This window comes from Plecotus auritus, assembly GCF_963455305.1.
Source record: "Plecotus auritus genome assembly, chromosome: 1".
NCBI classification, from domain to species: domain Eukaryota; kingdom Metazoa; phylum Chordata; class Mammalia; order Chiroptera; family Vespertilionidae; genus Plecotus; species Plecotus auritus.
Window position 1 is genome coordinate 68606428 of NC_137770.1, and position 14719 is coordinate 68621146.

Sequence of the window (14719 nt, forward strand, 5' to 3'; positions counted from 1 at the left end):
AGGCAGGTGCACGGAGCGGCCGGGCCCTGCTTGCCACACGCTTGCTGCACCAGCAGGGCTGAGGGGACTGAGTGCCGCCATCTTGTGGCTGTGGGCACCGCCATCTTTGAGGGCGTGGCAGCAATTAGCATATTTTCTCCTTATTGGCTGTGGGCGCCACCATCTTTGAGGGCAGGGTAGTCAATTAGCATATTTCCTCCTTATTGGCTGTGGTGCTGCCATCTTTTACAATGGCGTGAGGGTCAATTAGCATATTCCCTCTTTATTAGATAGGATGATATGAAAAGAACTAGTCCATGGGTACTGTACTTGTACCACTTTGCCAGATTCAAAATTATGTACACAACTAGTTTCAAACTGGATGGGCAAGGAGAGCTGGGGAGTGTTGTACAGGGTTTGAGAAGTTATCAAAAGTGTCCAAGGGAGAATGGTGACTGAGTCTGAGAAACAAAAAGCTTATCAATAAGCCAAAGTAGAAAGCCAAATAGGAATTGGAAAACCCAGGAAGGCAAGAGAAAGGTCTGTCAGAGGGAAGCCAGAAAACTTACATTGGAAGCAGACTCTGTGCACCTGGGGATTACCAGTTCTGAGACCCATCAGCCCAGGTAGAGTGAGAAGGGAACCTAAACCAGAACACAGCCAGGTGCTTAGTTGCTGAGTTGTGATGGATGTATCATTTTGGAAAGAACTCTTCCACCATACTGTATCCAAATCTCTGCTTGATGTGGCTATTTCAGATAACAGAAAACATCAGATCTTCACACTAAGACAGGAAGGACCTATGTGACGGGATTTCTAACTAGCCCTTCAACCCACCCTCTCTTCATTCCAGAACTCTGTTCTCTCCAAGTTAGAGGTAGCAGTGGTTCTGACAGACAGTGAAATCTTCCCAGGTAAAGTGTCCTCTCTCATTAGGGAGAGTCATGACTACCTTCTGTGGCCTTTTGAGCCAGGCCCTTTAGTTCTGTTGTTAGCAGAAGTTTCTCCTGGTTTCTAATATATGGTTAAGGCCCATTATGGACTTCCTGTGCTAATACAGTTTGTCCCTATTTACACCTTTTAAAACGATTTCAATAGGAATTTGAAGACAAAGGAGCTCTAGCTCATTCAGCTATTGATAGCAGGTTCAGGCCATAATGAGAAACAAAATAAAGAGGAGTGAGGAGAAGCTCCCAGCAAGGAAGGGCTGCCTAAAATTCTTCACTTGGGAATTGCACTGGCATGTAACATAGGCTGCAGGCACCCTTCCCAACCTCCCTCCTGGTAACTTGTATAGCTCACAGCCACCTACCTATCTTGCCATCCCCACCCATCCCTACCAGGCTTACCACCATCCTCCCAGGAAGTCAGAACAGTCGCTCTGATAGGGCAGCCAGAAGACACAGCAGACTTAGTAGGAGCAGTTTGAGAGCTAAGAGAAAAAGTGAAAAAGAAAAATGATCTTTAGGCAGGAGGAGAGGTCAATGATATTCAATGATAATAAAATCAAGCGGCATAGCAAATGAGAAGAAGATGCTAGATTCAGCAGTGAAGAGGTGACTGGTTCTGTGGAAGAGAGTGGTTTACAGGAGAGTGACTGGGTAAAAGCAGAATTTCAGGGGATTGAGTGAGTGTGAGCATATATGGACTTTTTTTTTTAAGTTTGCCTGTGAAGAAAAGAAAAACCAGATACTGTTTATTAAGCACCTTTTACCAGACTTCACCAATCATCCTCCCACAAACCACAAGGTTGGTTAGAAGTATGAGCAAGGGAACTGAGCCTGCCAGTAGGTGGCAGAGTTAGGATTTAAAATCCAGATCTTTCCATTCCATGTGGCTTCTACTTAGAGACGTAAGACTAGAATTTCAGAGGGACCATCCCAGAATTCAAAATGTGTGATTGCTAAGAGAGCAGGAGAGAAGGTAACCATGCCTGTGATTGCTGAAGAAGCTTTTACAAAGGAGAGGAGAGGCGAACTGATATGAGAGGAAAGGGAAGAAGTTTGCTAAGTGGGTGTGTTGCAGGCAGTTAGAAGAGAAGGTTGGGGAATCTCCAGAAGAAGAAAAGCATACGTGAGTGAGCCTAGCATTTTGAAAAAACAGTATGATTTTCAGTCACTGGGAAGCAGGGAGTATATAGATGGATGGTGGGAAGAAAGCTGGTAAAAAGGAACAGAAGCCAGGTCATATAGATTATATGCCATGGTTAGGAATTCAGGTATTATCTTGTAGAAAATGGAAAGCCATTGCAGAATGTAAGCAAGGTAATAATGTGAGCAGATGTGTGTTTTAGAAAGATCACTCTGGTGGCAGTGGGGCGGGAGATAGACTGGGGCTATAAAGGAAGTAACTGAGGGTGCAAGGGGAGATTGATATGAGGGGTGAATGGCACAGATGTGTAGGAGAGAGGATTAATATCAAGTGGAGGAAAACTGGGCTGATAATGAGGTTCCTGCCATGCATGCCTTAGTCATTCACCAAAGTAGAGAATATAGGAGGAAGAACAGACCTAAGGCATGAGGAGGAAATGGGAGTTTATTCATCTTGTGTGCCTAGAGCCCAACCTGGTACCTGAAGTAGTATGGAAGCCTCAAACCTATGCTGATAGGAGCTTGGTTTCAATGTTTAATTTGAAGTATATATGTGACATCTAAGTGTTTAGATGTTTGGCAAATGGTTAGATGTATAGGGCCGAAGCTTAGAACAAAGGTACAGACTTCAGATGTGGTTTTATAAATCAAGACATTACATGTAGGAGTGAGAAGAGAAGAAAAGTGACAGACCCTGGAAAACTAAAATAAAGAATATCCAGAATTAGGAGAATGAGGAAGGTGTAGTGTTATTGAAATCAAAACATTCGTTTCAAGGAAGGAAAGGGTCAGAAGGGTCATGCTGCAGAGATTTCCAATGAAAGTGTGTGTACATTGAACTTGATAAGTAGGTTTTCATTGCTCATCTGAGTAAGAGAATTTCAGCTGACCAGTGGTAGTGAAAACTAGGTTATGTGGGACTGAGAAGTGAATGGACAGGTGAGAAAATGATGTTGCAAATAAATCCCACTTTTCCAAGAAACTTGGCCATGAAGGAAAAAGTTATCATAAGGTTGAGGTAAGGCTGAGTTGTTTGTTTGCTTATTATAAGAAGAAAAAACCTTGAGTACACTTATAGATTGAGGAAAGGTCTAACAGAGGAGTAACTGAAGATGTAGGGGAAAGAGGGCTCTGTAGAAGGGGATAGAGAAGGATGATAATGAAGTTGGCTTCAGACTTAGGGAGAGTAGGCCTTCTGATAAAGGAGGGGAAAAGATAAGGATTCATGCAGGTGCAGGTACATTTAAGTTGGAGCATATAGGAAGATAATTTAGTATTTAATCAAAAATAGTAGTATGGAGTTTATAACATGTAGAAGTAAGATGTGTAAACATAAATAATAGTAGTATAAAGACTGGAAGCAGAGATACAGAAGTATACTGTTATATGGTTCTTATACTTTACATGAAAGGATATAATATCACTTGAAGGTATACTTGATAAGTTGAAGGTATATTATAAATACTAAAGCAAGCACTAATATAACAAAAAAAGATTTATAGCTAATAGACCAACAAAGGAGATAAAATGGAATCATTTAAAATATTGAAGAAAGAAAGGCATAGAAAAAAGAAAGGGCATAACGAGAGGAAAGGCATTAAAAATAAAATGGAAAGACATCTCATGTTTATGAGTCAGAAGAATTAATATTGTTAAAATGTGCATACTACCCAAAGCCATCTATGGATTCAACACATTCCCCATCAAAATACCAATGGCATTGTTCACAGAAATAGAAAAAAAACTATTCTAATATTTGTATGAAACCACAAAAGACCCCAAGTTGCCAAAACAGTCCTGAAAAAAACACAAAGCTGAAGATATCATACTTTTTTATTTCAAACTATAATACAAAGCTATAATAATAAAAACAGTATGACCTATATATATAAAAGCCTAAGCAACCATTACAATTGGATGACTGGCCAGTAGCTATGATGCCCACTGACCACCAGGGGGCAGGTGTTCAATGCAGGAGCTGCCCCTGGTGGTCAGTGCACTCCCACAGTCAACCTCCCACAGCCGGCCAACCTCTCAGCGTCCCTCTCTCCTCCACCCCCAGTTGGCCCTGATCACCAGCCAGGCTGAGGGACCCCACCTGTGCACAAATTCATGCACCAGGCCTCTAGTATATCATAAAAAGACACATAGACCAATAGAACAGAATAGAGTGCTCAGAATTAAATTACCACATATACAGTCAACTAATATTCAGCAAGGGAGCCAAGAACACCCAATGGGGAAAAATAGCCTCTTCAACAAATATGTTGGGAAAACTAGATAAACACATGCACAATAATGAAACTGACCTATCTTATACCACTCACAAATGGATCCAAGATTTAAACATAAGACCTGATACCATAATACTCTTAGAAGAAAATGTAGGTGAAGAAGCTCCTTAACATTAATCTTGGTGATAATTTTCTGGATATGACACCAAAAGCACAAAAAACAAAAGCAAAAAATCAACAAGTGGGACTACATCAAACTTAAAAGCTTCTGCATAGCAAAAGAAACAGAATGAAAAAAAGCAGCCTACAGAATGAGAGAACATTTCTGCAAATCATATATTGCATAAGAGATTAATATCCAAAATATATGAAGAACTCATACAACTCAATAGCAAAAAAAAGAAACAATCCAATTTAAAAATGGAGAGAGGAGCTGAATAGACATTTTTCCAAAGAAGATATCCAATTGGTCAAAAAGGACATGAAAAGATGCTCAACATCAGTAATCATCAGAGAAATGCAAATAAAAACCACAATGAGCTATAACCTCACACCTGTTTGAATGGCTGTCATAAAAAAGACAAGATATATAACTAGTGTTGGCAAGGATGTGGAGAAAAGGAAACCCTTGAACACTGTTGGTGAGAACGTAAATTGGTTCAATCACTATGGAAAATAATATGGAGGTTCTTCAAAAAATTGAAAATGGATCTATCAAATTATTCAGTAATTTCACTTCTGGGTATATACCCATAGGACCCACAGGAAATGAAAACAAAATATTAGAGAGATGTATGTGTTTCCATGTTTATTTCAGCCCATCAATGGATGAATGGATAACGATGCAATATGAATATATAGGGTATCCCTAAAAAATGTATACACACTTTAACAGCTAATAGCTCAATTTTGAAAGTAAAATGTATTTTAATAAATGCTGCCTTTACAATCATTCAAAATGTGTGTGTATATTTTTGGGGATACTCTGTATATGTATATATAGCTAAATTCAGAAAGAGTAATGGAAAGAAAGAGAAGCTAAAGTCAGTTTACATTGCAATATCAGATTAAGGATTTCCTGAGGAACCAAGAACAGAAGAGAGGATAAAGATGGGTCTGAGTGTGTGTCCTGAAAATGGTTGACCTTTAATCACTAAAACTTGTCAATTCTACTCCGAGAGAGAGAGAGAGAGAGAGAGAGAGAGAGAGAGAGAGAGAGAGAGAGAGAGGAACATTGCTATGACAGTGAAACATCTGGCATGCCCCCTACCAAGAAAGTAGCCCGAAACCAGGGCATGCGCCCTGACAGGAACAGGACTGGCAACCTTTCGGTGCATGGGATGACACCCAACCAACTGAGCCACACTGGCCTGGACAACATCTGTAACTGGCTGTGATCAATTAATTGTAGGCACCATTACACTTGGACCAGCCATGTCCATGTTGATATATATCAATTTGTATACAAAAGTGACTTTCTGAAGAAGAAAGTAGAATTTAAAATTTTAAGCTTGTTTTCTCTGTGAAGTCACTAAGTTAATTCTTAAAAACAAAGAAAAGAAAACGAACAAAAATAACTCTGTGTTTAGGATTATTACCTTTAGAAACTATTCAACAGCCTCTTCTAAGCTTCTCAACGTCTGACTTCTGCACTTTTTTATAAATATCCAGACCTTTTCCACAACATGCAACATGGCTTCCATCTGACCCACTTTATCCAAACAACTTTCTTAGACATTACTTCTGGGACCAAATCCATGAGCAAATTCAAAGCTGTTTCTCACTCCTATTTCCCTGACCCGTGCCTGTTCAGACAACATTGTGAACTGTGCCTTTATTCTTGATACTTCCTTTCCTTTTGACTTTCAAGGCTCTACATTTTCACTTGCACTATTATCCCTCATGGTGGTCCTTCTCTGCCTTTTTTTTCTCTTTCTGATTTTCCTTTCTCCCCATCCCCAAAATTGAGTATTCCAGAAGAGGTTTTTGTTTGTTTGTCTGTTTTCTCTTTCAATGATATGGGTAAGTTAATTTCTAAGCCTCAATTTTCTAATTGATAAAAAAAGGGGGATTAAAATTAGTATCCACCTGTTGTTGTGAAAATTAAATTAATTACATAAAGCATTCTGCACAATAATAGTACTCAATAAATGTTAGCTGTTACTATTCTCATTGTTGTTATTTTTGTTGTCAGTTCAACCAACTCCGATTATATATGGCACAGGTTTAGATACAAATAGTTGTGCATATGGCAACATCAGGTGGCTGTGAGTCTTATCGCCACAATAAGACCAGAAGCTTCCTGAGTCCATTGGCCACGATTAACCCACCCTAGCTCCTTAGGCCTTAACTAAACCAATTTCAGAACACACGTACTTGTGGTGAGTGGAAGGCCCCAGCCCATCCTGGAGGCTTTGTCCTTGCTCTTCAGTTCTCCTGGTTCCCTCAGGATTTAATCCTTCTTCCTATAAGCACAGGTAGAGCTGGGGTCAGTCACAGGGCCCTGCCAGGGGTGATGGGTATTGTGAGCAGCCAAAGACTCTACAGGAGGCTGCACAGCAGACCAGAAAGCTCTGCATAAACTAAACTGGTGGATTACCGTGAGCTCCAGCCCTGGGTTCCCTATGCCAGTCTCCGTTGTGGACAAAGCAATGGCCATGGCCTCTCTTCCACTTGTTTTCTCCATCTCCTGTTCTCCTCAACTGAAAAACAAATTCAGGGCCAAGGCTGAAAGATGTGGGACTAGGGAGAAATTTTAGGGCCAGTTACCCACAGAAAAAATAAAACTAAAGATCTTTAGAGGTTTAGCTGATTTCTTTAAAAACTGAAAATTGGGAAGATTTGAAACATAATTTTAATATAATAAATAATGAAATACAGACTTCTATTTCCTATTGTGAATAGGCAAGGAAGGGGTAATAACATAGGAGAAGAGAAATAAAGGCCAGGAGGAATTGAAATGAATCAGCGGTTCACCCAGGTCCCCATTAGGTTCCTTAAAGAGTCAGAGGGCAACTATTCCTGTTAACTGGGAGGGGCCCCACTGACCTGTGCCAGGGAAGAAGAAAACAGAAAGGGAGGCAGAGGGCTGGGAAAGCTCCACATCCCAACATATTGCTGAGAAAACAAAGATTAACAGGCTTTCAAGTTCCTGACTATATTGTAACACAAACATTGTTTTTGTCCTGGCCAGCGTGGCTCAGTGGTTGAGCATCAACCTATAAACCAGGAGGTCATAGTTTGATTCTGGTCAGGGCATATGCCCGGGTTGTAGGCTCAATCCCCAGTAAGGGGCGTGCAGGTGGTAGCTGATCAGTGATTCTCTCTCATCATTGATGTTTCTATCTCTCTCTCCCTCTCACTTCCTCTCTGAAATCAATAAAAATATATTTTGAAAAAAAAAATTGTTTTTGGAACATCTAAGACAGCTCCTCATTAGTTAAATAAAAGAAACCTACACTTAGAATAGTCAGCATGAATGTTAATTATCCCAAATAAAGAAAGTATTAAAACAAAATGAGAGAATCGATAAACTAAAGCAACATTTGAGCCTCACTGTATTAGTAAGCAATCCTAATAGACAAACATTGAAATTTATAAACTTATTCTGAGATGTTTCTTTACTTTGCAGAAAGTTTACTGACCCCATGAAATTTTTTTAATGTGATCTCTTCAAGCATTAAAATATAATTTCATTAAACACACATAACAGATTTTTGCTGTGTAAATTAGGACCTTCCCGTATAGGCAGAGAACAACCTGTTTGGTCTAAACAGGATCAATTAAGGAATTTAGCAAGTCAGGTTCCTACCCTCCCCAAACACCCTTTCTTACACCAGCTTCTAAGACTCCTTCTGTCTCCTCAGGGAAGGACGGGAAGAAAAACTCAGCTCCCAGAGATCCTGACTCTGAAGGGAGTCCTCCCCTGTAGAGGAGGAGTGCAACTCTCAAGTTAAACATTGACATCTGTTAAAGACTGTTTTGTGGGGTCAGGTCTAAGAGTTCTGCAGGCACTCCTAACAGGCAGATCAGCAGGAGCATTGTCCAGCACTGAACTAAGAGAAAGGTCTCTGCACTCAGGAAATGTATCGTGTTGTATGGGAAAGACAATTACTAGAAAGAAGGAAAAACAGAAAGCAGGACTATGCAGGATTCAATGCCACATGATCACTGGGAAGCACTAGGAAGTCTTTCATTAATCCATTCAACAAACATTTATGGAGTATTCACTGTTTTGGGTGCTGAAGATAGAAAGATGAATGAAACATGGTCTCTGCCGGGAAGGAACTTACAAATCATTAAGGGAAGACATGTGTCAGAAAGGTTCACAGAGTTGGTAACATTTGCTGTGAGTCTGCAAAGTCTTGAAAGGTAAGTAGGGGATGAATGATGGAGAAGGGGAAAGATGTACCAGCAGAGAGAGAAACTTGAACAAAGGCACAGAGGTGTGGCCTTCTCTGACATGCTAAGGAGGCTGCAAAAATTAGCTAAAGAATGGAGATAATTTTTAGAGGAATTAAGGAAGGACAAAATAAAGAAATTAGTTAAGAAATGAAGGGGTGCCAAAACCGGTTTGGCTCGGTGGATAGAGCGTCGGCCTGCAGACTGAAGGGTCCCGGGTTCGATTCCGGTCAAGGGCATGTGCATTGGTTGCGGGCACATCCCCAGTAGGAGGTGTGCAAGAGGCAGCTGATCGATGTTTCTCTCTCATCGATGTTTCTAGCTCTCTATCCCTCTTCCTTCCTCTCTGTAAAATATCAATAAAATATATTAAAAAAAAAAAAAAAGAAATGAAGGGGTAAGGGGGGAGGGGTGCCTGCCCGGTGTTGCTCAGTGGTTGAACATTGACCCATGAACCAGGAGGTCAGGGTTTGATTCCCATTCAGGGCACATGCCTGAGTTTCGGGCTTGATCCCCTGTAGGGGGCGTGCAGGAGGCAGCCGATCAATAATTTTCTCTCATCGTTGATGTTTCTCTCTCCCTCCCTCCTCCTTTCTCTGAAATCAATCTATAATAATAAAAGCATAATATGCTAATTAGACCAGACGTCCTTCCAGACGACCTTCCAGACGAAGCCGGGGCTGCAGCCACAGGATCCAAGTAAGCCGCTGCGGCTGCAAAGGCCTACTCTTACACGAATTTCATGCATCGGGCCTCTAGTAAAAACATATTTAGTGGAGAAACTACTGAAAAAGCATTTAAAATGAAGCTAAGCATGTGTTGAAGCTAGGTATAGAGTTTATATTAGAGTTAAGACCTTTGTTCCCTCTGACCAGAGTAAAGTCCCTTGAGGAAATTGTAGTAAGTGTAAAGGCAGAGAAATAACAAACTGAAAATTCCAACTTTCTCATCATTGACTGAGCTAATATTGAATGGATATGTCACATTATATTGTTATCTGCTAAACAAGAGCACAGATTTGGAAATTATCCTTCTTCTAAGAGGACAACTGAAGAAATCAAACACCAAGGAGTATTTGAAGGCCTTTCTGTTCCTCCCTTGCTCAATTTCATCTTGCCTTGGCACCACCAGGGTCATAAAATAGCTTTATCTAGGGGTGTGGAGCAGGTTATCTTGTAGAGTCATATAGATTTTTAGAGCAAAATGGACCTTTAACATCTTCTGGCTAGCCACAACTGCTCTGACTATAGGTATTGTAAGTCATCAAGCGGCAGGCAATTGCCCGGTGGGCATGGCATAAGGACTCTGTGCTCTGCTGGTCATGCACTCAGGCCCAGTAAACCCAACAGCCTACTACACACCTCTCACTTTATGGAGATGATATCCAGTCCCTCTCTCTAACCCTCCCACACTTCTGTCGTCCCAGAAACCTGAAGTTCATTTCCACTTAGATAACTCACTGATGTCTCAGCACCAATATGTTCTAAACAAGAACTTTCTGTTATCTTCTCAGGTGCCACCTTCTCCCCTAACTAAAGCAATCCTTATACTTACTTCCCTCTTTCTTTCACTGCCCCCCTCCCATTGGCCCTTGCCCTCATTTGGCTCTCTCTGTGTTGGAGGTAAGTATGTGTTAGAGCTAGGTATAGAGTTTGTGTTGGAGCTAAAGCCTTTGTTCCTGCTCAGCAGAGGGGAAGTTCCTCCAGGAAAGAGCTTGTGAAGGAGAAAAGAAAGACATGATGGGGCAGAATTTAAAGATACATTTCTTCAAATGTCACAATTTTGGGTAGGGTTGACCCTGAATATCAAGCCATTTGAACTACTGGGGGTATTTAAAATGGTTTAAAGAGGTGGTGATAAGTGTTTTCTAAAAACCCCAATATTTTTATAATGCCAGGTATACAATTATAGTTGTTTTTTTTTTAATGTTTGCCATTTCTCATAGAATCCTGAAGTTTTTTAAACTTTGCCTTCAAGAAGCTTAAGGTCTTTTTCTTTCTAGCTTTGTCCCTCATACAGGTTTCTTTCAGAGTAGTGAAAGTGTGAAGGGTGTGGAACTAGAGAAGGGGAATGATAAATACCCCTCCATACTGTAGCACTGGGCTTGACCAATTCAGTGAGCATATACTAGGCAACCTGCTTATTCAGCAGTTTTTAACAATCCCAATTGAAAGATCAACCAAATGTTATCTGACCACAGAAAGCAGAATGAGAATATGGTAAGTCCTAAGAAGTTATAACCTTTCTGCTCTGCCATTAGGGGTTTCTATTTTCTTTCATGCCCTCTGCTTTTACATCTGACTTTTAACTTCTCTATCTCTTTGACTGCCTCCCTCCCTCCCTCTCTTTTCTCTGTCTCTCCTTCAAACCCCTTCCTCTGTTTGTCCCATCTCTCCTTCTATTTAACTTTGCAGTGCTCCACCTGAGAAGGTTGTGATAGAGCTCTGGGAAAATAGGCTCCAGAACGCATATGGGGGCTGTGTCAGCCCTTGCAGAGCAGAGCTGGTGATGGAGGCTGACAGAGATAAAGGTCTGTGCATCAGGGCGCAGATGGGTGAGCAGTCCCGGCTTTGTGATGGGAATGGATGAGGCTTGTGTTCTAGAAACTTAGCATCAACAACCACTTCCCATACTTAATCATAGTGTGGATTAGAATCTTTATTCTCTATTTGCTGAACTTCTTGGGAGATTTTGATTTGGGTTCTAATTTTAAAAGCCTTACCTCTAGTAGTTCTTATTGATTAATAGATGGCTAATTATTTTCCATGGCTAAATGGGTAGGTGGACAAAGTCTAGTAAGTTGGTGGTTGTGTCCCACTCCTGACCCTCCCCATAGATGCTCTAACTATATCTCATTGGTGAAAGTCTACCCTTGATTGGGAAAACAATAAGGAAGTAATCCTATTTATTATTAAGCATTTCAGGGTTTACCACTCCTGTTTTTTGTTTTGTTTTGTTTTGTTTTGTTTTTACTTTACCTTCAAAGCAGGATTGGAAAGATTTGGAGTCAGGCTCCATGGGCACAGTGACCTCACTCCCAAAAGATTAAATTAGAACAAAAGTGCAAACTCTGGAAGAGGGGCCACACGCAAATGAAAGAGACGAGACAAGAAATAATAATTTAGAAATATTGGGGGACCAGGCGGGAGCCTAACTCAAGAGGAAGGACTCCCCTTGGGCTCTGGCCTTGCCATCCTTTTATTCAATTTGGGATACAACTATAGCCCTTAGGCAGGCAATTTTCAGTAACAGGCAGACTATCTTATCAGTAATAATTTACATGACTGTCTGGTAGGGAAGTTGCTTCAGCTTCCATTGTCTGGACTAAACAGTGGGTGTACAGCCCTGACCTTTGCCAGAGCTCAAGGGTCACCAGCCTTCTGGGTTCCTTGTCCACACCTCTCTGCTAGTGAAGGCAATGGGCGGCTTCCCGCAGTGTTAAGTTCCTATTTTTTTTTTTAAATATATTTTATTGATTTTTCTTACAGAGCGGAAGGGAGAGGGATAGAGTTCGAAACATTGATGAGAGAGAAACATTGATCAGCTGCCTCCTGCACACCCCCTACTGGGGATGTGCCTGCAACCAAGGTACATGCCCTTGACCAGAATCAAACCTGGGACCCTTGAGTCCACAGGCCGACACTCTATCCACTGAGCCAAACCAGTTTGGCTAGAGCTTTGCTTTTTTAAAGCTATTTTGTTCACTTATATGGGCAGTCACTGAAATGCATTTCACACATTTTCTGATTTACTCCTAACCATGCACCTTTGAGGAAGGTACTATTGCTATCCCAGTTTTCCAGACGAGGACACTCAGGCTCAGAGACATGAAGCAATTCACCAAATACCAAAGTGAGCAAATGACAGAACGAAGTCTGAGCCCAGAGTCCTTGCCCTTAATCACAACTCTCTGCTGTTCATCCTGGCCCAGCGGTACGCCTCTCTCCCCTCTTCCTGTTCTCATTATGCCATCCGTTAATGTCCAACTCAGCTGACTTCTTTTTCTGAATGCCGCTGGACTCCATTTCAACCTCCAATGAACTCACTGTCTTCTTTTATAGCCTGAGCTACTCATGTGGCATCTTTTATATTTTTCTCTAATGCTGTTTGTCAAAATGTTGTCATATTGTATTCTGGAGGGGGAAAAAGTTTGTATAAAAAGTAGCAGTACAATGCCTCATTGAGAATTGTGGGTTTTGTTTTGCTTTGTTTTAGTTTTAGCAAATTTCTTGACTGGCTTTTTGGGTATGAAGCTCCATTAGAGCAGAGACCCAAGCCCCTAGCACACAGAAATTGTGTAAAAATTATTTGTGGAAAAAATAGAAACCCCTAGGTATGTGCCCAGATATCTGGAGCAAAGGAAAGTGAGGTTATCTGTTACTTGAGAAGTGTACAGCGCTAAGCATCGTGCCTGGTACAAAGTAAGCATTCAATAGGTGGCGGCTATCTTGTTTTACATAAGTAATAGAGCAGGAATGATTGGAGCACCTTAGGAGGAGCAAGTAGAAAAGGGCAGGAGAAGAGAGAGGGGAAAAAGTGGAGTAATATGTTGGTCACAGGGGCTCCATGTAAACAGCAGGCCAGTGAGGTCTTTTCAGAGGTGGCAATGGCCAAGGGACAATTAAGGAAAAGGATATTTAACATTTTCTGTGCTGAGCTACAACTTCACCTTCCTTCCCTCAAGTCTTTAGTAAAATCTGCTACACATACAGCTTGATGTCAGTAATTCTTGGAGAATTCAGGAAGCCAGGTTGTGTGTGGAGGCTGCCAGGGAGCAGGGGCAGTGAGGTGATATATCTACATGGACAGCCCATTCAGCAAAGTTAGAGAATTTAGACAAAGTATGCAAACAGAACCAAAGACAACAAGGAGTGAGGCCCCAATAATTTTCAGAAATATTGGGAGTGATAGTGATTAATCTCATTCTACAGAAGATGGGGGGTTCGAGATAATTTATTTAAATATTAAAGGATGGAGGGTGGGGGCAGGTCTCAGCAGTCCAGAGGACTTTGGGAACATCCAAGTGAGTAACACTTTAGTCACATATATATTGTTATCATGTGGTTTATGTTATGTTTCCTTAGCTATATTATAAGCTCCTTGGAGGAGCAACTATGACAAGGTGTTGAATTGAAACGGTGTGTTTTTTTCTCATTCCTGTGTATGGACACATTGGATCCTGGCAATAACCCTCTGAAATAGTGTGGCAAGTATTCTCTTTTCTCTCCTCCCTTCTATGGCTCACTCTTCTTTCTCTATCTCAAAATTTAGGTTCAATGTTTGTTCTACCCTGCCATGTTCCTTATGTTTTATTGTACCTTTGATGGTTCCTGACACATGACTGATATCTGACCCTTCACCTGGGGTAACCCTGAAGAGTGGAAGCAGGGGCTGGGCTGGGCTTAGGCTTTGGATGAGACAGCCAGATAGCAAGCCCTAGGCCATGTTTAAGGTACAAGGCCTGGGATCCAAAGTGGTGGAGCTAAATCGGTTCTCATGTCCAAGAGGTGACTTCAGAGCCAAGTACCAGGGGCAGCCAGGTCATTGGATGGTTTCAACACAAATACTAGTCCATGTGAAGAAATCTGTCAATGAAAGAGAAACATGGTCTGGAAAGTTTATTGGTGTGTTAGTTGGCTTGGGCTGTCATAACAAAATGCAATAGAGTGAGTGGCTTAAACAACAGAAATTTAAATTTATTGCTCGCGGTTCTGTAGGCTAGAAGTTCAACATCAGAGTACAGCATGGCTGGATTCTGGCGAGAGCTCTCTTCCTGGCTTGCAGATGGCCTCCTTCTTGCTGTGTCCCCACATGGCAGAGAGAACAATCGAGCTCTCTGGTGTTTCTTCTTATAAGGGGGTTAACCCCACTCTCATGACCTCATCTAACCTAAGGAGGGCCCCACTCTCATAACCTCATCTAACCTAATTACTTAAATACCATCCAAAGGTCTCATCCCTAAACACCATCACAGTGAGGATTAAGGCTTCAACATTTGCGTGGGAGGGATAAACA

The 14719-nt window shown here is 41.4% G+C and overlaps 1 protein-coding gene across 1 annotated transcript in view; it reads right to left on the reverse strand.

Annotated features, from left to right (window-relative positions):
* SLC28A2 (solute carrier family 28 member 2) overlaps positions 1-6989 on the reverse strand; it is a gene marked incomplete at both ends in the record, with an annotated part of 34814 nt that extends 27825 nt beyond the window's left edge. Inside the window, 2 exons of the mRNA XM_080672177.1 lie at positions 6680-6768; positions 6903-6989. Coding sequence (XP_080528303.1) covers positions 6680-6768; positions 6903-6989 — 176 coding nt within the window. The remainder of the gene's footprint in view (positions 1-6679; positions 6769-6902) is intronic.
* Between the last annotated feature and the right edge of the window lie 7730 nt (positions 6990-14719).